Source organism: Mchenga conophoros, linkage group LG17 (assembly GCF_057382185.1).
Source record: "Mchenga conophoros isolate Kocher_MC1m ecotype Shallow Benthic linkage group LG17, M_conophoros_male_GT1.1, whole genome shotgun sequence".
Classification (NCBI taxonomy): Eukaryota; Metazoa; Chordata; class Actinopteri; order Cichliformes; family Cichlidae; genus Mchenga; species Mchenga conophoros.
In genome coordinates this window covers 10,418,027-10,442,442 of record NC_140542.1, presented here as the reverse complement: position 1 = coordinate 10,442,442, position 24,416 = coordinate 10,418,027, and the positions used below count along the sequence as shown (strand labels likewise).

General features: G+C 39.8%; 1 protein-coding gene across 3 annotated transcripts in view; it reads right to left on the bottom strand.

The window, feature by feature from the left end:
- bcar3 (BCAR3 adaptor protein, NSP family member) overlaps positions 1-24,416 on the bottom strand; it is an 82,729-nt gene that overhangs the window by 54,252 nt on the left and 4,061 nt on the right. Inside the window, exons 3-4 of one of the 3 annotated variants that reach the window (XM_085251755.1) lie at positions 14,867-15,005; positions 9,596-9,710 (exon numbers count right to left, since the gene is read on the bottom strand). In XM_085251755.1, the coding sequence (XP_085107881.1) occupies positions 9,596-9,710; positions 14,867-14,956 (205 nt within the window). In that variant the 5' untranslated portion in view covers positions 14,957-15,005. Of the gene's footprint in view, positions 1-348; positions 509-1,943; positions 1,964-9,595; positions 9,711-14,866; positions 15,006-24,416 lie in introns of those variants that run through there. The other 2 variants (XM_085251757.1, XM_085251756.1) reach the window with 2 other exon arrangements.

Here is a 24,416-nt window from a genome sequence, read left to right as displayed (position 1 = left end):
CAACCGCAGTTACACCCAGCGCCTTGGGATGGCAACTTATTGCTCAAAGAAAAAAATCCCAGAGTAAATTTTACTCACTGGGAGCTGTAAACAAGGAAACCAAGAGGGATGGACGGACAGACAGCTGTGAGATGAAGGGAAAGCACAGCGGCGTAGGGAGATAAACAGCAGCCAGAGAAAGAAAGTAACAAGTAGAAAAACAGACAAACGGGGTAAAAAAATTGCATTCAGAAGACGATCATAAAGATAGCTGCCTCAGCTCCGTCTCCTCTGCTGTCAACTTCCCCACATACACATTCCTACACCCCACTGCATACAAGTGTGCTCCTACAAACTTCTCATTCCTACCTGCAAGTGTGAGCTCCTCCTCAGTGTGTGATCGCTGCTCTTTTCTCTCACTTCACAAACTTATTGACTTTCATAATTTGAATGACTGACTAGCTAAAAATTGCTGACCGGCTCCTTTGGATGGGCAACAACAAGTAGCGCAGCATTGTCACAAACTCTGCCCTCCTCCTCCTCTCTTTGGGGAGTGATTTGTGAGCTCTCAGCCCCGCCTTTCATGCACTTCTGTGTTTGGGAGGAGTTTTCTTTCTCTTTTAGCAGAGTTGTCTTCTACCCCCCAGCACAGAAGAAAACTCCCACATACCCTCCTCTCCTCCATCTCCCCCTCCTCCGTATTGCCTTCACAGCCTCATATTTCATGCTCTCAACCTTTTTCTTTGGTACCTCTGACACCAACACCACCAACTAGTCTGGTACTTAAAGAAGATTTAGAGGTGACCTAATGTTGCTATTTGCAGAGAGGCTGAAAAATGTGGTCTTGGCATGAATGTTGCACGTTTGAGCAACCTAAGGCGCTCTCAAGCCTCATGGACTTTAAGCACTTTACTGATTTATGTTTCAGCTGACACTGAGTCGAGTTTAGAGTCTACTTTGGTGCATTCTTTTAACAGGAATGCTGGCGAGAATGATTAAATTTCATCTGTGAAAGAGAAGAAGCAAGAAGAAGAGCTCTCCTTGTGTCATTACATCAGGTATGAGCTCATTTTTAGCCCGTGTTGTTTGAATGTGTGTGCGGCTCTGCTCGCCAGCCCTCAGGACAACACTCTCCTGTCTTTGTGCTCCTGTTCCTCTGTATTGTCTACAGGTGATAACACACAGACACGTGCACACATGCATGTTTATGTGTGAGTGTGTGCGTTTCCTGTCAGACAATACAATAAGCCCATCCTGCTGCGGTGAAAGCCAGGATGATCAGATGACCCACATTAGACACACACACAAAAATGCTACATACATGCATGTGTTTTGATCTCAAGTTGTTCACACTACATTTGTCAAAACTGAGGAACCTGAATATTGTTTTTAATTTCTCTTTTACCTGCAGTTCAGAGGTTTTAGGTATTCATTAATGTTCCAACATTTGGGGACACGACATTATCGCCCAGCAGGAAGAAAGGCACTAACTTTCAGTTTGTACTTTTATAAGAAGTTGCGCCTGACTTTTCAGGTTTGAAATAAAAACGAGGACACACACAAAAATTTCAGGTACCAAATCTTCTGGTTTGATTTCTAAGTGATTTAAATAATTTGTTCCTGTCTGTGTCTGATCATGCCTTCTAGTAAAATCTGGTCATAAACCATAAGAATGATAAACAAAACAATGAACATTTTTACATTTAGCTCTGTGACTCCTTTACTATAAAGGGATCAAGTGATTTCTATAACCTGGGGAAGGAGCTATAGAGAAACTGAAAGACCAAACCAAATTACATTTGCATTTTATCCTCTATTTTGATTTTGCCTGTTAGCAGTATTTGCAGTGAGGCAGCACAACTAGTTAAAGATTTGCATTTCTTAAAAAAAACACCACAAATATTGAGTAAATCTGGTCACTAACAAATTATCTCCTTAAATTAAAAAAAAGAAACGAAACTTACTTCTTGGCCTCTTCTTGACGATGAACAGAGAGCACACTGTGAATGTTAGAGGCCAAAGCCTAGAAGCTGCTCCTGGACTCCTGCCTGCGTGGAGTGCTATTTGGAAGTAAAAGCTAAATGCATCTGAAGCAGATTTTGTTTTAAAGTGCCTTTTCACAAAGGCATGTAAAAATTCTTGGCATGGTGTACGCAAGGGTGGTATTTCCAGAAAGCAGCACGGTGAGTCAGAAGTATAATCTGTCATCATCTCCTGAATCACCTGAGCTTCCCAAAATGTGAGGGCCTGGAGTGAGGAGCAGAAGCATTATCCTTCCAAACTGAGTGGCACATGTCTTTGTGATGAAAACGCAACCACCCTTTCATCTAAGCCCACACAGAGGTGCATCTATAGTTTACGGTAAATGAGTATGTGGCAATAATGCAATGGAAAAAAAAGAGTCACAAGTCTTGTAAACTTTGATGAGGTAAAGTTGTTTTACCAATTTGAAACACCACGACATACTTGGAGTTTGGGGCTGAAATGTCACTCTAAAGCAAAACAGATTAAATTAGCACTACAATGTCTACAAAGCACCAGTGATTTCCTGCTGTTTGAAGTTTGATTGAATTTGCTGTTTCTTCTTGTTTTTGATTGCTTAAATATTAGGAAGCGTGCAACATCAAAGCTTTATCTTTTAGAAAAGTGGAGAAACAAACTGTTTACATAACTAGATTTTTTTTAAAAAATGTTTGGAGATTACCACACCATAACAGCCATTTCCTGCACTTCCTGTTGGTGTTAGTCCTTAGCCCAAACCCTCCTTTGACACATGGACACTAAGGTAGCACACTGGAACAAAGCCTTGCTGGCACTTTGAGGTTGGCACCGTTTTTCCACCCATACACACCAGGGTGCAAGTAAACCATTAAGTAGATGGGCTTGGCGTCACTCCCAACTGAAGCTGCTTCCTGCAAAGAACAGGATCTGCTATTACAAGTTTATTACAGTCACTTCCCTCATTCTGTGGTATTCCTCTTGCTTCTCAATAGGAAGCTCTGAAGTAAAGAAAAATCAAGCATAGATTTCAACCTTTGTTCCATTTTTACTTTTCTCTCCATCAGCTCCTTATTCCTTGCTGCTCCTTTATTTTTCTTATAGCTCTGTTTACAGATGCTTGTCTTTCCATGTGTGTATTTCTGATCAGTAAACATTTCTCTGTTAATGCCACTCCTCATTCCTCCGTTGCAGCCTCAGGGTCTTAAAAAAAAAAAAAAAAAGAAGGAAAAAAGAAAAGGCAGGTCTTTGGCTGAAGAATCAGTTCAGGTAGAATTAAATCTGCTGGTTTCTGACTTATGCAGTCATGGTTTCTGTGGAACAGCTACGTCAGTCAATATGTCAATTACAGCAGCTCATCAGAATCAGAATCGTGTTTATTGGCCATGTATATGTGCAGACACATACAAGGAATTTGGTTCCGGTAGATGGTGACTCTCAAGCACAGCAATGTAAATTACGCGCACACACACACACACACACACACACACACACACACACACACACACACACACACACACACACACACACAAAAAAACTGTGTAAACCAACCATAAATAACCAATCTAAACTTATATACATAGAATACAGGATGACAGAAATGAAATGAGGTGGAATGAATACTACAGAATGTACATAAGGTGCAGTTGTAGTCTGGCAGTGGGAGCAGTGTGACAGGTCAACTGTTTAGGAGGGAGATGGCGAGGGGAAAGAAACTGTTGGGTGGTCCTGGACTGCAGTCTTCTATACCGTCTGCCAGAGGGCAGCAGATCAAAAAGTCTGTGTCCAGGGTGTGAGGGGTCTGTGATGATTTTCCCTGCCCGTTTCCTGGTTCTTGAGAGGTACAGATCCTGGACGGAGGGCAGGGGGGCGCTGATGATCCTTTCTGCTGCCCGTACAGTCCGCTGCAGTCTGCTCCTGTCCTGTTTAGTGGCTGCTCCATACCAGACTGTGATGGAGGAGCACAGGACAGACTCAATGACCACAGTGTAGAACTGGATCAGCAGCTCCTTTGGAAGACTGTAGGGTTAGGGGTTGTCTCAGGAAGTAAATCCTCTTCTGGGTCTTTCTGAGGATGGCGTTGATGTTGGTCTCCCACTTCAGGTCCTGGGAGATGGTTGTACCCAGGAACTTGAAGATCTTCACAGTCGACACAGGGCTGTCTGATATGGTGAGGGGGCGCAGAGTTGAGGGATGTCTCCTGAAGTCCACTGTCATCTCTACAGTCTTAAGAGTGTTCAGCTTCAGATTGTGCTGACTGCACCAGAGTACCAGCCGCTCAACTTCCTGCTGGTATGTGGACTCATCACCATCCTGAATGTGGCCAATGACGGTGGTGTCATCTGCAAACACATTTATGTATAATGTGTTCCATAAAGATTGCTACGTGCAATCTTTAGTCATTTATTGAATGTGTTCATAAAAAAGGACCAAATACAGTGTTATTCACACTGTCATAGTTACAATGACATTGATCTATGATTCATTCAATCATAATAAAACACACCTAACTCAAAGAATAAACCAGTGCCGTCTATACATAACAGACAACTTAAAGAACTTGTGTTAAATTGTATATAGGGCCATCTTTGTGTACTGTGTTACGAGCAGGCTATCACAAAAGAAAAAACAAACAAACAAATAAATAAAACAAATCCTTTAGTTGAAGCTACAAAAATGGCAAAAGGAGAAGTGACAGACCTAAAAACTATCTACATGAAATGAACAGTATCTGAACATCATGTCCTTAAAAAACAGGAAAGAATCCAGCAAAGACCTGACACAGGACCTGAGCGATGCATGTGCTCTTTCCATTCCCCTGCTACTCACCTCATCAGAAACAGTCTCAGTGGAAGGGTGGCTGTCAAGAAGCCATTACTGAGGAAGGGAAATGGAGAGAAAAGGCTGAGGTATGCCAAATTACACAAGAACTGGACTGAAACTCAGTTTCAACAGCCCTTATGTAGTGATGGATCCACATTTAAAATGTTTAGTTCAAATCGTCACGAACATACACAGAGGAGGGAGCCAACACCCAAAGAGGAACTTTGAAATGCCCTTCAAGAAGCCTGGAGAACTATTCCTGAAGAGTAAATACAGAAATTAGGAGAAAGCTTGCCTAAGAAAGTTCGGGCAGAGTTGAATAAAGATGTTCATACCAAACACTGATCTAGCTGTACAAACGCCATTTTTTCCTTTATATAGTGCAATTCCAAAAAAGTTTGCAGAATAAATCCTAGTTCTCCTCGCAAAATATAAAGAAATGAAGAGTGGCTTTGTTTTTCAGAAAAGGACAAACATGGTCATTTGTTAAGATGGTTAAAATAGTGAATGTTTAATTTCACAGGACCTCGAGCGGTTTTCACAACGTGACACTGACATGGAAGCATATAGCAGCAGTGTTGGACAGATTCCAGAAGTACATAAGGAACATTTTAAAGTTTACTTTTTCTCCAAGAATTCGACCATTTGGATAAATCTGGGAGCTAGATATTCCCTGTTTTGACATTTGTGAGATAAGAGCAGAATTGTTGACAGCTGAGTTTGTGTTACTGACACATGCAGACAGAAACAGGAAGATGTTTATAGTACACTTAGTATTAACTGAAGGTCATGTTGATGAGTCTATCACCTTCACAAGGGAGATTAACCAGCCTGAAGCCCGGCACCGAGAATTATCTAATATTTAGTACGAAGAATGTCTGTGAGGTAAACTCAGTGCACGCATCTTGTGTTTTTACATAAACTGTATGTGATGTGCACTGAGAATCTGCAGGTCTCCACTGCGAACTGCGCCAGATTCTGTTTAAAAAGACTTGATTTGGTTCTTGTTCTACTCCCTGCTGTTCGTAACAAAGTCACAGTTTCTTCCAAATTGTAAATAGAGGTCAAGTCTCATTAAGTCACATTCATGCTGTCCCTTCCTCTCTCTCTCATTGTGATCAAATACAAAAAGCAGCAGCAAACAAAGTGAAATCTCATTTACGCTAACATTACATGTCCGTCTAGAACTATGTCTCTTACCATGAGGATGTTACTTTGATGCACACCAGCTGCATACGTTGCTGTCCAAACTAACCCCTGAAGCATCAATGCTCCCTTCAGCAGCCTCCCAAAACAAGACAGTGTCTGCAACACAACTAAAGCTGCTTATAAATGCACAGAGGAACATGACAAATAGTCCAAGACAGGTAGTCCTGACAGGAGTGAACAGCGAGGTGAGGCACACGAAAAAACAGCCTGATTCAGAGGACGTAATAGATCTACTGTCAGACACTGCTGCATCAACAGTCACATTTCAAATATTTGGTTGTAGTGTTTACAGTACAGCCTCTACTTTTGTTGCTGCTTATTTGGCAAGTAGTGACCAGGTAGAGCGAGGAAGCTCAAAGATGGCGACTCATTATGTAAAACCATCCATGCAGCTAGGTACACATTGAGCGTGTTCAAGTGCATCACCTTGAAAATATTTAGCACATGACTGGAATTTGAACTTGAAAGATGAAAAGAGCACACACAGTCCTGTTACTTTCAGAGTACAGCGCTGATTCGATAAACCTGAGTGCTGTAAACCACAGTCCTGAAAGGAATATAAAAGTATTCATTAATATGTGCTTATGTACACCTTGATGCTTCCCATGCTGATGCCACGGTATTATCACATAATGCTAATGAATGTGGTTATAAACTGAAATTAAACCTATATGCAAAGAAAAAAACAAAACCCCAAAAAACCTCTCAAACAACTACCGAGCTCAGGTATTTAAACATGGAATTTTAACACAGCATACACAGAATAGCCTCAATGACACAAACAGCTGTAACAAAACAGTGCCTCAAAATAAAATGCCTCAAATATGTGAGGCATGAGCATGCATGTGGGGGTTTTTACTGATGCCTCCTATTTCACCCTCTAAATGCTCTAATTAGAACATCTCTTCTTCTCCACTGCTTTTTAATACCTGCTGTTAAGGAAAGTACCTGCTGCACACATGCCTGTGGGTGGGTACACACACACACACACACACACACACACACACACCAATAAAAAAAGTAATATGATGAAATTAATATATGCCTGAATGCAGTCTGTGAGTTCACGTTATATTCTTAAGAAAAAAAAATTACGTATCTCTGTTGGGACCAAAAATTGGAATGTTGCTATACCAACTAACAGCCCTTATGAGGACAAAATGCTCGTGCCCACAAATTTAAAGGCATTTTTGAGACCCAAAATGTAGTTTTAGTGTCAAGGTTACAGTTAGGCTAAACCTGACCGTAACCTAAGGGTTAGAGTAAGCGGCTAAGGAAGGCACTATGTCAATTAGATGTCCCACTAAGATATGAAAACGCAGTGTGTGTGTGTCTGTGTGTGTAAGAGAGATGCTATTAGCTGAACAAAACTGGACTCTGTGATAATGATAAGCTTGGCAGCCTGCCAGGCAGACAGATAATACCACAGTAGTTGGTGACTGAGTGATTTCCACCAGAGGCCATTTCATCTCAGCAGCAGTCGTCAGCCTGTAGGCCAGGTCTCCAACAGTGATCACGCAGTGATCCCAGGAATGTGAAAATAAATGTTTTTATAAGGGGTGAGCTGTAATGATAGGTAAACTGCTCATTATATGCCTCGTCTACATATCTGGCATCAGTGCTCCAGTTTCACTCACAGGTAATGACAACTTGTCAATGAATAAAATAAAATAATAATAATAATGATAATAAAAAAAAAGAGTTTCCACTATTTGTAAATATAAGTCATGAAATCTAGCAATGATAGTTATAATTCATATAATGAGGTAAGGAATACTGGAATATGTTTAAATTAAAACATTAAAGTCCACAGCTTTTCCATCAGTATTTCGTTTTCTTTCGTTGCAATTTAACTTTTAAAAATGTATTTATTTGTAATTCAGTGATCCTGAGCATTTTGTGGCTTATAATATTTTTGGGAAAACGAATGATGACAAAAAGGAAATATCCTTATTATTGGTGTTATTACTATTCATGCACATGGTGAGAGGTACTGTTTTGTTGTTGTTTATTAGTCATATTGTTTGTCATGTTTGTTTGTAAGTACACATAAATTCAGGTACAGATGTTTTGGTAAATCACTGATTTGTACATTAATTTTTCATAGGCATGAATTATACACAGATTTGTGCCCACGCGCTGTTAGTAAATGAGGCCCATTGTTTCAGTCTTGTGGTTCATTTTGAAAACCTATACGATGCTGCCATGTTTCTTTTAGAAAGAAGAGGTTTTCTGATGGACACACTTTCAAATAAGCCAGACTTTTTCAGTCTTTTTCCAACTGTGCCATCATGAACTTTAACATGTTAACTGAGGCCTCACAGTCTGAAATGTTGCTCTTGGGTTTTTTGCAATTTCTCTGAGCATTTCATGTTTTGACCTGAACATTGTGTTAACACACAGTTATATGGTCCAGACCAGCAAACTACCAAAGCCTCTGTCTTCATAAGGCACCTGGCTGCTAGATTCCCTCTTAATTCCTGTGGAAGCACATTTCACAGGACTGTACAGAGTCCAGTTTCAAGTTACTTTCTTTGTACCCATTTGTAGATTTGGTCTGCAGTTAGTAGGTCATCCATCCTCATTCATGCACATTTTCAAAATAAACCCAGGCAACACAACAGATATGCATAGTAAAACATACTGAAAAAGGAAAAAGAAATACCTTACTGCTAAATGACCAGCAGTAAAACCAAACTTCCACAAAACCTAAATTATGCCAAACCAGATGCAGAAAGTCAAATGTTTTTATACTTACTGTAACTTGAGGTCTCTTTGTTTGCGTGTTTTGTTTTTTAGACACTTCATACCAGATGGGTTTGCAAATTGCTAGGTTTACTATGAGACAGGAGGAGACTCTTTATAGTCCCTGCTTCCTCTTAACAACTTCAGAAAGTCTGGCTCCTGAAAAATGTTCAGAAGTTCAGCCAAGAAAGACACTGTGGGTTGTTTTTTTTTGTAAGTGATGCAGCGGGCGCAGTGTTTTGATCACAAAGTGGCTATTTTGCCCCAAGTTTGCATCTTCTGATTATGCCTGCTGTTGTGCATGTATGATAACATGTAGCAACAGCCAACAAGATCCACTACAATTATTTAGTGACTTTACTTATACAGCAGTCACCAAGACAACAGCTAGATTTCACTTTATAATGCATGGGAACCAGAGCAAACAAAGCAGTCTGTCACGAACACACTAAAAAGCACATCCACGCATGCATACATGCACACCTCCAAAAGTGATTAAACCCAGCAGGAGTGCAGGCCTCAGCACTCTTCTCCCTAGTTGCTGACAGCTTTGGTTCACATGCTTTGTGTGTGTGTGTGTGTGTGTGTGTGTGTGTGTGCGTGTGCGTGTGCGTGTGTGCGAGAGAGAGAGACAGCATTATCCTGAGTAAGATAACCCCCTCCACCAGCGACCCCCAGGCACAAGCAAGTCTTTACATGACACTAATGCTTCTGTCTCTGTCTAGTCGCTGGGCACACCAGGAATCAAATCAAACACAGATCCAGAATCAACAACTTGATGGAAAAGATCAGGTAAGATAAAAAGTGTTTAGGCATCCGGCAACACGGAGTGCAAGAGTACCTCTCCTCCTCTCTCGCTCTTGAAGGAGGCGTAGAGAAGTAAGAAGGTGCAGGCGGTGGAGGTGATTGTGGACTCCAAGCACCAAGAGGTCATACTCTGTGAGGTGAAGCAGATCCTGGAAAATATAAGCAAACAAAAACGTGCATGTAAAATCAACCTGCTCTAGAAATAGTGTTGGATACTGTATCTTAAAAATAAATACTAAACCGCTGAAATGTTTCAAACTACCACAGGCTACGAAGTTCTGTGGAGCAGTCGACAGCTTTCAGCAACTTTCTGCTCAGCGTTTCAGTTTGTTGTTGGGGCAAATTAACCCTAGAAACTGCATCCTTTAATTCAAGGTGTACAAAACAAACAAAGCTGCATTTAACCATCGTGAAGTTAAATAGTCTGCATGTTTTACTGTGAGATGATGTCTGGATCATAGATGTGAATTCATTTTTTCAAATAAAAATAACAGTTTAAAAATATACTATGTTGTCCCTGTATCGTATCAGTTACATATTGGGTTCAAATAAGCTGTGTCCCAGCCTACAGTAAAGCATTGACTTATGGTTTTACTGATATTTACACTTTTTAAACACAGGTTTTGCATAAACTGAGTCTAGAGGACTCATTGGACCCTCACACAACTAAAATTTCATCTCAGTTTGAACAGAGTTTCATTTTCAGATAGAAGACAAACATGGTTTTTGCTGGGTTGGGCTACAACATACCTGCAGAATACCGTTAATGCAAAAATATAATTCCCAGTTAATGCATCCAAACCAATCTAACAGACCTGCCGTCAATTCTGAAATGAATCTCCTACATTGTCATTTTTTTGGTCAACATTGTGAAAAAGGCAACTGTGGCAGGAATGAGGCATGGCATGACCACAATTCTGCATTCTCCAACATATTTTTTTTACGGTTGCGTTCTAACACACTTCCACGGCTGCAGCTCCCTAGCTGCCAGCCACACATACCCACAAAGACAACATGACAGGACCCTACACCAAGCTGGCGAGGCGTGACTGTGATGCCGTGCAGGTGCGTCCGCCTTCCCTGCCGCAACAATTCTACTTGTGGTTTTACTGAGGTCATAGTGGGTGGTGCTGGGGTACTGAGCAGCAGTATTTTTACAGTCTGTAATATTTTGATCCTTTTGTCTGTTAGAGAAAAGTCAAAAAGCAAAACCATTTCTGCCACTTTTAACTGGATTTTAACTATTCCAATACTTATTTAAAGGCTCTTATTGTCATTCCAGCAAATATTCGCATGAGGTGAAATTGTATTTTGCACTCAGGTGCTTGTTAAGCCCAACAACAAGAATAAAACACATCAAGAGCAATAAATACAAAAATACTGGCAGACACCAGTGCTGCCCCTCAGCCTACTAATAGATGCACGTATGATATATATTTGAAGATCCTAGATGACTTCCATCTTGAGTTATGGCATTCACAAGATTTTCAGAAAGCAGTGCATAATAAAAAGGCTGAGACCACAAGTGACCTCTTATCTTCCAAAGTGTCATCTCCACCTCTCATCCTGCTGCTGTCATTACACTGTCTTAACACACACCCTGCCACACTTCCACACTCGCTGTGTTATTAACTTACATGACCTTTGAAGTAGAGACCTACCAAATCTTTGAACCATAACCCAACCTTCTATAGTACGCTTGTAACCAAACGGAAAAAAGAAACCCACCCAAAAAACCCCCACAACACACACAGACATGTACATGTGACACAGTGTGTCATCACACGCTGCTCTGAGCTCAGACCAAGGGCTTTTTGTTCTGATTGCTCAACAATATGACTATTCTCATGGCTCATGACAAACACTGCTCTATTTAGACTCTGAGCATGCAGTGGGCACCCATGAATGTAAACACACACAGACAAATTAAAATCACAGTGAAAGGGCGCACAAGCACACTGCAAGTAAGAAACTGCTCACCTGCATCCACAAGTAGCCAAATACATGCACACAAACAAACTCTGCCTCATCCGTGCACAAAAGTGCACACAAAGGAGGAAACGGTTTAAAAAAAATAACCCTGAATGGGAAACGGAAACACACACACACACACACACACACACGGAAACACACACACACACACACACACACACACACACACACACACACACACACACACACGAAAAACAAAAGGGAAAAAAAGAAAATTACAAGAGATGAACCTGAGTTTATCAAGGTGCGTACAACACATGTGACAGATGGTCACTGGGCTCAACATGCCTAAACAGCTCAATAATAACATGTTGGCAAGTCAAGAAAGATACTACATTTGTTCAGCTCATCACACACACACACACACACAGTTCAAGGTGTGTGCATGAGGGGAGCGAGAGAGAGAGATAAGTCTTTCTGTCTGTCTCTCTCTATCTCAGAATCTCTCCCTCCCTCTCCTGTCTTTCTCATCTCAGTCTGCATGGAACAGCAAGTTGACATGTTTTCTTTTTTCTCTGTTGTCCACATCACGCAGAGCTGAACAACAATATGAACTCCCATACCAGTCCTGTGGAGAGTTGACATAGCACTTGTGGATGTTGGTTTTGCCAGCGTAAATGTTATTTCAACAATGAAGGTGCAAGTAAATGAAAAGGCAAGCAGAGACGTGGGGATGTTTCCGGACATTAAACATCTCACTGTGGCGCAGTGATCTGGAATTTTTTTAAATACTGCATGAATCGATATTTTTGGTAATAAAATGGCCTGTTGAATTTAAATGTCAAACTCTTTGACATTTGAATCACGTGGCAGAAAATTTTAAAAAAGCAGCACTTCTATCTCCAGTGGAGACACAGGTTAAATTATAAGGTGGGGCTGAGAAAGACAACATCCATGTTCTCTAACTAAATGCTGTACGTTAACTGTTAACTGTAGTTTTGTGGATAATCAAGAGAAATCAAGAATCATCATCACCTCAAAATCTATAATACATGCATCCATTCTCTTCCTCTTATCCTCTTAACACAGAGACAGACAACCATCCACACTCACATTCACACCTATGGACAATTTAGAATGACCTGTTAATCTAACCCCACTAACTGCATGTCTTTGGACTGTGAGAACCCAAGCAAACATCCAACATCCAGGCAGATATTAAAAAAAACATTACTGCAGCAAGAAGTTTTGGGTTTAACGTGTTACTATAATCAAAGTACATACTTAGAAAGGATAAGAGTGTGACGGTTAAGTGCTAACAGCATCAAGTACAGAAACAACCACATTATATTGCTAACACAAAGATAGCAAAGAACCCAGAAAGACGATAAAGCTGAGTTCATGCTAATCGCAGTCCAGCACCCAGACGCTGAACTTCAACAAAGGCATTGACATACAGCCAGACTTCCATTCTCCATTTCTACCTGTGCATGTTTCTAAAGTAGAATCACAATGGCTTTAAAGTCTATTAGGGATGTTTTCATGTTGTGTTGTCAGCTTTCTTCTTATGTAAACCCTAAAAGAAAGCTCTATGTGCGTCTACATTAGCAGAGAGATTTGTGTTGGTGTGTGGAACTGTAACCCAACCTTTATGTTATTAGCTGGTAATTACATGACGATGCATTTTAGGTCAATTCACGGAGTAACGAGAAAGTAATGTAACTAGTAGTGTAACAAATTACTTTCTCTTTAAGTAACATACTGCAAGAACAGTAAGAAGTAGCATGTAATACATTACTTTTTTGGAATAATGACCCCAACACTGGCAAAGGCTGTGTTAATGATGTTAGTTTAGTTAGGTTTGTTTTCACAAGCATGGATGGCTCAGAGGCACTGAACCTCATGTTGTTGTTCTAATATGAATAGGAAGGTTAGCAACACTGCACTGACTTCATTATGAATGGAGGATGGTCAAGAAAGAGGTAGGGGATAGTTCTTAGTTTTATCCTCCCATAACAGCAATTACAGTGTAACAAGAAGTGCAAACAACTCCTCACCATCACCTTAAGTATATATGTCAGACCTTACAGAGACTTTCCTTTACACTGAAAAAAAAATACACAGTGTACATCCTAAAGCATTAGCTACATGTAGATCTACGCTCAGAATTTCATCCATTTAATATTGAGAAAATATTTCACATAACAACTTATATCTACACTCTTTCATTTAAACGTGACTAGAATAGCCTTTTCTTGCGCAAGCTTTCTTGTATTTTCTCTATTATGCCTTCACTATGCACAGATGCATTCTGGGTAAACATTAGCTAGAGGTAACGCAATAATTCATGTCTTATTGGCTCATGAATCTTGTCCCCTAGCCAAAGGCTGTGTACCATTCAGCATGAAGTTGGGTAATGGCTGAACAGCCTCCACATCGCTGTCCATTCAGGCCGGTGATGAAGTTTTATAAGGCTGCTTTAGTAGTCAGTCGTGGGAAACTGCCTTAATAACAACCACTATTTCAGTTGTTGGAATGCAAACATTGTGTGACTACTTAAAAAGGTCAGTTCATTCAAATTACAATGTATTTATCACTTACAGCTCACGGGGACAATAAAACACCTTTTATATTATTACTATCAATCATGTCACTTTCTCTAGAGAAACAAAGATGTTGTGCCCTCTGTATAGGTCTGTATAGATCTTCCAACTTAAATTAACTCAACATCTGATATATGATCATGCAAATCTCATTATCTGCTCAAACAACTGTTTTTAATTTTTTTTTTAAATGTCCTCTGTAGTTCAAAATGTTTATCCAAATCATCAGTGGTGTCCTTTTGTGGTTCTTCTTGTATTTGATTTGTTTGTTTGTTTTTTCACCCAACTTAGGACAAGACCTACCAAAACTAAAAATATATACGTAAAAATGATAAAAGTATTATATGTCCTTTAAGCTGGCTCATACTGGAATGGATTCACTTGTCACACATTACTTTGAAGCCGATTGCCATTTGGTTGCCTAGGTAACCGATTCGGATCTCTAATCAGCGGTATCCCGCGCTCTCATTGGTAGCAATTTCAGTCATTTTTGGCATTTTTATACCATGTCTGAATACCATAGTTAAAATGATTAACAATCAACACTAAAACACTTCTAAAGCGTTGGCAGGTTAACTACCCACAGAAAACCTTTTCTTGAGCGCTAGAAAATGATGTTTACTTTCCAGTAAACATCATTTTCCTCAAGAGGTTTTCCTCTAAGCTTGTTGTTTTATATAATTTACAACAGCTTCACGAGTCATTTAAAAACTCGGATGCTAAAAAACATGTGGGTTGTGCTGCTGTGTGCGCACATGTACTTGTATTACCTCTACGCCATCATATTCCTGCTCCAGTGCTGTGCAGTACTGTGGCAGTCCCAGCTGACTCAACCATCGGGAAATAGACTGATGCTTCATGGTGACAGATCAACCACACAGATGCAGGCAGAGTTGACTCTTTCGGAGACTGAAACACAATTTTTTTTAAAAAGATCGAGAGAGAGAGAGAGAGAGAGAGAGAGAGAGAGAGAGAGAGAGAGAGAGAGAGAGAGAGAGAGAGAGAGAGAGAGAGAATATGTGTTTAATGAGCAGTTAAACATATAATACAATAATACAATTAAGTTGCAAATTTTAACACTACAAGTTGCCTATTTCAGTGTCAGATTTGGTGCTGTATGCAGTTTCTCACACATACACTAAGATTAATCAGTGTTTCTCTGCTTAGTGACCTTGTGTAACTAATGGCTCTGGAATTTGCCAGTTAATTATGAGCTGGACTGAATGGTGCAAAAGACTCGCAAACTATGATAAATATTTCCCAAACTAATTTCTGTGTGTGCCTGGATAATATCCGTCTGTATCTGTATGATATTAAACTGACAACTTTTCTTCAGTCTTACTCTTTATCGGTCTAATGAGCTGTTAGCAGTATTGCTACAGGACACCCCAGAGCGATGATGTCTCAATCTTAACTGATACTGATAATGCAAATCAAACTGTCTGTGCCTGTGCTGCCAGGGCCAAGATACACCCTGAAATCATTTTTAAAAATGAACATGATACTGGGGAATAACGCTGATATAACCAAAACGCCCTTACCGATTACCACCACACATCATTTTATCTGGAAGCCCAAGCTAACATTCACACATGAGCACAAGTCAAACATATAGTCAAACATAATAAAATGCATTCAGAAAGTATTCGCTTCCCTTGGATTTCACATTTTCTTATTTTGGAGCATTTTTGGTAACCTGTGTTCAGAATCACTCAATTCAGAATAACTCAAGAGCTCAATAGGAAACATTTGACTGATGAACAAATCTGTAATCGCTCTCTTTGCTGCACATCATTACGCTTTTTCTTTTTGAAAGCTAGTATCATTGTGTATCATCTGTGTGATCATATTATTTATATATTGTGTCATGTAGGTGGCAGAGTACATATGGGGTGGTATTGTGTTTCATGCATGTCTGTGTGTGTGAGTGGTGGCATGTCACATATAAAGACAGAACATCTAACAGCTTGTCAAGCAACGACGGAGTGACTGAGCACACGCAGCGACCCCCACCCACCCCAACCAATCACATTAAGTGACGTTATGAGGATTTACATTTTATCAGTGACATCCCCAAAGGTTGTCAGAACCTACCAACATCAACCAATGCTGGGATCCATCATCCATATTAATCTAACCTGTGTGTGCCATTATATAGATTAGAGAATAAGAGTCAGTCACGCAGTATAGGGACTCCATTCAGTGTCTAACACCATTTCCAGTTCAGCCCAATAGAGGTCATTTGAGAGAGTAATCTCTGTATATTACTCACCAGCATATATACAGTACATACTCTACACAGTGTATATTATAGGCATCAGAAAAAATATTCACTCCTCCTTAATCTGGATACTGAAGGAAGTTAACTACTGAAGGGATAGAAAAAAATAAACACTTTAACGCTCAGAAACATTTGCCTCACCTTCATTCAGCTATCTGGAGACAGGAGGGTTGCATTTCTAATCTGCTGACAACCAGTAATTAACTGTAAGTAACAATGTCAAGAATATTTATGTTTATTTGAATGTGACTTATCTGTTTGACTTAAGTTTGACTTATCTGACTGTTTTAATTCGCTTAATGCGCCTTATGGTCCAAAAATACGGTAATAAACTCCAAAAACAACTGATTGTACGTTTAAGGCTTTTTGGATACGTCAGCAAACGTTAACACTGAGTATATTTTTTCATTTGTGCAAACATCATATAAAAAAAAATGCTGTCAATAAAACTAGCCAATACTTATTTGATCCGGATATAAAATTCTCTATATGGCCATTAACTTACAGTGAAAGCATTTCTGTGCAAGCTCACCTATTCTCTCTCTGTGTGTGAGTGCACATACATACACAAATGCACAGTCATTCACTTTACTGTCCAATTTCATTATGGTATTATACTGCCGCTGCAAACACACACACTAATATAACTAATCTCCGTACATTATTTGTGAGTTGATCCATCAAGCTGTATTGTTTTCCTAAACATTACTCCAAGTCAATTTTATGAGTACAACTGTGCCACACAATGCAACAAGACACTAATGATGATTAAAGTCAGTAAAGGACTTGTATCACAAAGTAGCCCTATAGCATCTACAGACACAGCAAACAAATTATCTAAATGGCAGAGCTTCCTCGTTGTCAGTGTCCATAGTCCACAGTTGTGGTGGTGAGGGGGGTGTGCTCCACTCTGACACTGGTGAATACGGTGCGTCTTCACTCCAATCTTCAAATGTAGGGTTCGTGGCTGGATCTTCAGAGACTAAAGATTGCTCAGTATCCCTGGTACCAAGTACCAAATATGTACCAAGTTCTGTCACTCTGATGGTTGATTGAGCAGAAGGGCTGGAAGATGCCATTTTCATGGAGAATTTCAAGCCCAACAGATGGGAATTACCGTTCTTTTCCAAAGTTGCAGCTGCTAGAGACACAGTGGCCCACTCTACGGTTTTTGAAAATTGCTGCCACACCTACCCGCACCCTTTAAGATCAACCCACTTCCAGATCACGCCCCCCTTCTGTTATTTTAAAAAGAAGACCGCCGTCTCATTCCTTCAAACCTTTTTTTTTTTAGCTCAACAACAGAGAGAAGTATGGCCTCTACAGCCCTGCGCCACCCTGCGGAGGAGGAGGAAAGTTCTGCGGACGAGGGCACAATATTACCTGACACGCGCGGTTCCTATCGCCCCTTGGAAAAGCCGCAGCAAGCGGACGAGCTTGACGGTTGGGCATCTTCTTTGTTCATCGATACCGTGAAAACCGCGGTGTATCATCTTGTCAACCTAGTAATCAACAAGTACCTCACTGACGAATGCAACGGTTGTATGTCCGATCAACCCCGCCAGAAACAGCACGAGTGTACGCGAGTGTTGGAGGATGACTTTTACGCTGAAAATTATTACAGCATCAGAAAAAGACTCCTCACCCCTCGTTTCATTCCATCCATTCAACGGCTGCTGATTGCTCGCAACATCAAAATTGACGACGTCAAAGTCTGCATGGTGGCGGAAACTCTCTTGCACGAACTGAAATCGGAAAGGAAAGTCTTTGACGCCATCGCCGAGGCATACACCAAACTGGTAGGGTTGGACATGGTGAAAATCAGACAGCTACGGTTGGTCGCAGAGTGTTACAAAGGTGGCTGCTAATTTTTTCTCTGAAAGACTGATTTTTTTCATTCTTAGAACGCGTAACCAACATTTTACCAAACCATGTATTCTACATTTAGTGCATTTAAAAAGAAAATGTACCCACGTAACCGGTGATGAATTGTGAAGTTACAATTCTTTTCTGAAAAAGCATTTTTATTTTTGTATATAAATAAATGTTGATGTTGTGCTATGGGATTGTATGTTTCAATTTTACTTATAATGTACCAAATCACTACAACAGGCGGCTCAAGACGATGCCATCCAGAGTAAGGATCTTGTTAGCCACAGTGTTTCTAAGATTTTTACGCCCCGTTACAATAACCTCAGTTCTATCTGAACTTAGAAGCAGAAAATTAAAGCTCATTATGTGTCTAAGACATCCCGGCGGTTTAACCAATAAAAGCGGGTATCATATGCATAGCAGTGAAAATGTATGCTATGCCTTCTAAAGCACGTATAATGTAAACAAAACTGGTCTTTGCACAGAAGCCTGTGGAGCTTCATAATTAACCTCAGTGTGTGAAGAGGACTCTCCATTTAATAATAGCTGTAATAACATGTTATGGCCAACGGTGTTAAACGCTGCACTTGGGTCTAGCAGGGAAGATTTCAACATTTCAATATGAATGAAGGCTGAAAACTGATTAGATTAATGTCTGATGATCTTTTCTGTGCTTCTTCAAGTTTGTAACACCAAACATATTAAAGGATGATATAAGGTTCATAGGAAGAGTTTAATTAGACACACATTTACTATTTTTCTTTATACTCTTTCTTTCTTGATGTTTAATATGCTTACTATCAGAGGAGAAAATGACCCTTGTGTAGTTTAAAAACTTTTTATTTAATCAAACTGTAATGTTGTTGAACTCTGACGGACGTGTCTTTTAATCTTGTCAACAGTCCTTAATCACCTAAATGTGCCATTTCTCATCTTGTAAAATGTTCCCTCTGCTTCTGTTGCACATCTCCCCGGACACTCTCTGCTTCACCTGTCCTGTGCAGGTGGTCCAACCCCTGCCTGCCTCCTTAAACTGGGGTGTTTAAATCTCTTTACCTCTGTTGTGAACTTCACACAAAGTTTGTGGTAACAAAATCAAACTGAGGAGGATCTCGTTTGAAAAAAAACCACACAGTCACGAGACAAAATAAAAACAGACTGCTCAAAGCAGAGCCCTCGCAGCTGGTAGTACAAAAACACAGTGACAACATGCGTATTAGATACCCTCAGTGCCAAAAGCATAAATATGAAAAAGGTGGGATCACCAAGAATATCCTAAAAACGGCGTTGAGGTGGGTGTTACAGTGAAAAAACAAAAAGCAGCCAAATTTTCATCTGAAAATGTTGAATTTTAGTAAAAACAATGCTCTGTAGTTTGATACTGGCGTTACAGACAAAGCGGATGTTTAAAGCCTTTGGACGCTCATTTGAAATGCACTCATTCTCCTTATCAGCTGGAAACATTAAAGCCGTAAAATGACTTTTTCGAACGGATAAAAACTATTGAACAACAGCAATGATGAGCCTGTTCCAGAATTTGAATGTACATGTGTTGAAGGTGCGGGTCTTGTTGAATTATTAAACATACTTTCTTTAATTTTTCGAGCCACAAAAACAACAACTTTTAATTTTCTTCTGCTTGAGTATCGGCCTCGGGTAGTTCTACTTATCATTGCTCAGTCAGTTGTCTGTTTGTGCTACTTTTTTCAAGGAGCAGCGGATTACTGGTAAGGGTGACTTTATGTGTTTAGTTACTTAAGTGGAAGTACTGTGGATAGTGTTACCTTACATACATAGATCTACCAGTACAGCTTCTGAGGTAACTGTTTACAAAATGTTATATTCTATCCACAAATTCTTTGCAATTTTACATTGATAAACATTATCCTTAACACATTTGGCCCACATAAAGTACTATGGCCACCACACTGTCATTTAGAATTGTTTAAATAACTCGTGTCTTAAGTCATGCCAAATAACAAAAGTCGCATGGTTCACTTTTATATCACAAAATGTTAGAAATATAAGTCGTTCATAACAAACTGAAAGGCTGGGAGTTTAAAATGCAAACCGATGGAAGCAGAAGTAGAAGACTATAATGTCACAGAGCACACGGTGTCTATTATTGTGTAGACATTTATAAATAAGAGCTTAATAAAGATGCTTAATTTCTTAAGAAATAAACAGGTGGAGTGATCTTTATCAAAAGTGGATGTTGCATCTGTGGCTAAACCCCTGTACCCAAAAACTTTAAAAATCTACTGTGTGTGAGGCTGTGTAAGTAAAGCTTGCCCTTCACACCCGCGTGTAACAAACCATTTGTTGGGGGTTGTGGATTTGACACCTCAGCATTGTGAAAGTGGGGAAACATGTTTCTGGCTGTGCATAAGATTTCTGCTTACAACTTACAATCTCAGTTCTAAATGAAATTCAGATGTTTTTTTTAAGTATGGCTAATGTATTATTTGACTTCTAAGGCCCACACACACACACACACACACACACACACACACACACACACACACACACACACACGAACAACAACAACACGGAGAAGAAGAAGAGGGGGTCGTTTTACAATGCATCATAAAAACGCAATCATTCATCTTCCAACTGTATCTTTCTGTTCTGGCTTTAGAATCATTGGTTGTTTACTGAGCCGTACTTTGGGAGTCATACTGTTGTGATACTGGGGAAAAAGGGTAATGTTTGATAGACTAAACCCTTACACACATAACTTGAAAAACCTAAAGAGTGTGTGAGACTGCTAGCTGCGTTGTTCAGCAATAAACGTATCTACAAATGTGTTAGTAAAGAGTGACTTGTACTTCTGTCCCATTAAGCAATGGTTTAACAAATTTCACTGCAAACTATAAAAGGAATCTGGATTTAAATAGAACATAGTAGTGCAGGAAACACTAGTATGTGTCTATGGAACAAATCTCCTTCAGCGTTCAAATGACCAAAGTGAGGCCTACAGGCGTTTCTCTCAGTTGGTTGTGTTCAGGGAAAAAGCAGCTAAATACACTGTGACTGCTCCACATTGTTAGTGGGTTAACTCTGGATATCTGTAGGTTTTGTCAAACTTGGAGTGAACAAAAGCAGAAAAACAGTAAAAGATGCAGACGGTGAAAGTCTGGTTTATTTCATGAACACAATGAAACATTTTACAGTCCACAGAGCAAAGTAGCACACATGATAAATAGATACACATAACACGGACAGTGAGAAGTAAAACTCGTCGTCTTACCACATGTTATATTCTGTAAACTTAAAATAAACCACAGAAATTAGAGTTTAGTGTTTTAAAGTCATTATTAAAAGCATGAGTCAACATTACTGAAGTGACACTTTAACGATGCTTCAGATGATCGTGTTTATGATGATAAAACATGTTCTCTCATTAGTAGTTGTCTGCGCTGTCACTTGTCATGAAAATGTCCTGAGTCAGGGTTCCTCTTCAATTACCATTGATCATTAATAGGACGCACAAAAGATTTGTTGCATTATCCCCATAAACAACACGCTTTTATAGAAATCATTGTGACACAGATATTTAGATTCTTGCTTCACAATGTGCACGAACTCAAAATCTTTAGTTTCATATTTATAAAGTATCGCAAAGAATACACTTATACCATTGTATGAGCTACACTTCTTGTGAAAAACTGATTGGTAATGCGTTAGAGAAAAGCTCCTGCTGTGACCTTCCTTCTGTGAGGGCACACACTCACTCACACTCACACACAGAGAGAGAGAGAGAGAGACAGAGAGAGAGAGAGACAGAGAGAGAGAGAGAGAGAGAGAGAGACAGAGAGACAGAGAGAGAGACAGAGAGAGAGAGAGAGACAGAGAGAGAGAGAGAGACAGAGAGAGAGAGAGAGAGACAGAGAGAGAGAGAGAGAGAGACAGAGAGAGACAGAGAGAGAGACAGAGAGAGAGAGAGAGAGACAGAGAGAGAGAGGGGGGGGGGATTTTCACTTGTTGTTGGCTTTAATATGAACAGTCACATAAAATTCATTCCAGTTTTTTTTTTTGCCTTTGCTTCAATTAAGATGTTTCTTTAAATCTACAACAGCTTCCTTTTCAAAAAGTTTACTGACATAGTAAGGAAGTAGCTAGGGACCTCAGTAAGTATGAGCAACAATAGCTTAGGGACAGTTTCTACAATAAACAGGATTTCATCATCTGCTGTTCGTATTAAAAAAATTCAGCAGACCTTCAGAGTGCGGATACAAACTGTTTTCAGCTGTAGAGGTAGAGGTACGCTTCATGTACTTATCAACATACAGTTTAGCGGAGTGGATTAGAGTGCATTGGTGCTTGGGCCTCTTTTATTTAGCACGGTTATACCATTGTGAATTTAGCTATACGAATATGCTCAAGAGTCTATCATATGTTTGACATGGAACTAAAAATTCGAAAATATATATTTTTTTAAATCAGTAACTTTGCAAATTTGGAGGAAATGTTTTCGGACAACATATGTGTCACGTTTTAAAACAGGTTTTGAATAATTAGCACTGACATACAGACATTTATGTCCTGGGTATAACAGACATGCTTACCTTGTGAAAGGCCCTCGGATTTCTTGGAGCAGAGAAACACTCTGTATTGTTGCTTTTCTCTATTGTATAAGCAACGCCCGACTGCCAGAAACGCTCTGTGTGGTTAGCAAAGTCGGCTCCAACGCACGTTCAAGTGAAAAAATAAAAAGTTAAAATGATATACCTTGCGGCAGTTGTGAAGTAGTGTGGAAGATACTGTGTGTCTGATGGGGTGTTTTTATATAGGTGGGGCTACTTTCAGTTGACCTCTGAGATGTAGAGATAAAAGAGCATGATGTAAGGAAGAAAGGTGGCAGGCCTTTGGAGACTCTGTTGGACATGGTTTCTGTTGGCCTCTGACATGATAAGACTAGTTGCATTAAAGCCATTAACTGTTTGTGAAGAAACATCTTTGGGCTGAGATGCTCTTGATAAGGAGCATCTTTTGTTGCTTTGTAGACTGTTGGGCACCTAACTGCACCCCCTCTGATTAGCTATGTGTAATCATCGAGTCTAACTGTTGCAGACTAGTAGATAATTATAAGACTAGTTGCATTAAAGCCATTAACTGTTTGTGAAGAAACACCTTTGGGCTGGGATACTCTTGATAAGGGCTCCTCTTTTGTTGCTTCATCCCTTTTTACAGACTGTTGGGAGCCTAACTGTACCCCCTCTGTCTAACTGTTACAGAGTGCGCCTAGGTGTGAATATGTGTTTTTAGAAGTATCACAGTTTATTTCTAAAAGAATACATGTTGTTTGCGGTGCTCTATTTAAAACTATTGGCCTGTGAAACTTTTAGAAAAGTGAAATGCCTCTAAAGTAGTTAAATCATCTATGTGTAATCATCGAGTCCAACTGTTGCAGACTAGTAGATAATTATAAGACTAGTTGCATTAAAGCCACATTGAGGTTGATACAGCGCTAGTGTGAATATGTACTTTTAGAAGTATCACAGTTTATTTCTAAAGGGATACATGTTGTTTGTGGTGCTCTATTTAAAAACTACTAGCCTGTGAAACTATTAGAAAAGTGAAATCTTCCTAAACTAGCTAAATTAAATGCTGTGTGGGAATACCCGGTTTTTAGAAGTATCACTGTTTATTTCTAAAGGGATACCTGTTATTTGCGGCCCTCTGTTTGAAAACTATTTGCTCCTAAATAGCACTGAAGAAAATGCAAAAGGCTCCTAACTAGTTAAAATACCCCTAAAGTAGTTCAATTAAATCATCTATGTCTAAATAACAGAACTCTGAGACCTATACAATCCTTTAAAAAGAGTTTAATTAAAACACATAATGGTTTCATTAAATAATACGCTATTAAACACATGTGAACTCATATGACCCCTGGACCCACATGCACGTGCAAAAAGTCCGTTCTCGCGCACGTGCACACGCACATGGACGCGGCGGGGGATAGGGGAGGGGGGGAAATGCCCGCGGGGGTGGGGGCAAAAAAGCTATAGGTATATTACTACTGTCCAGTCATCCAGTTTATGATACATTAGCAGACAATCCAGAGGCTTAAAACTCGTTGAGAGGTTTTTTTCTAAAACCACATTATGAGATCACTAGCATAAGCTTTTTAAATTTGTTCCCAATTTTAATCTACTTTTCTA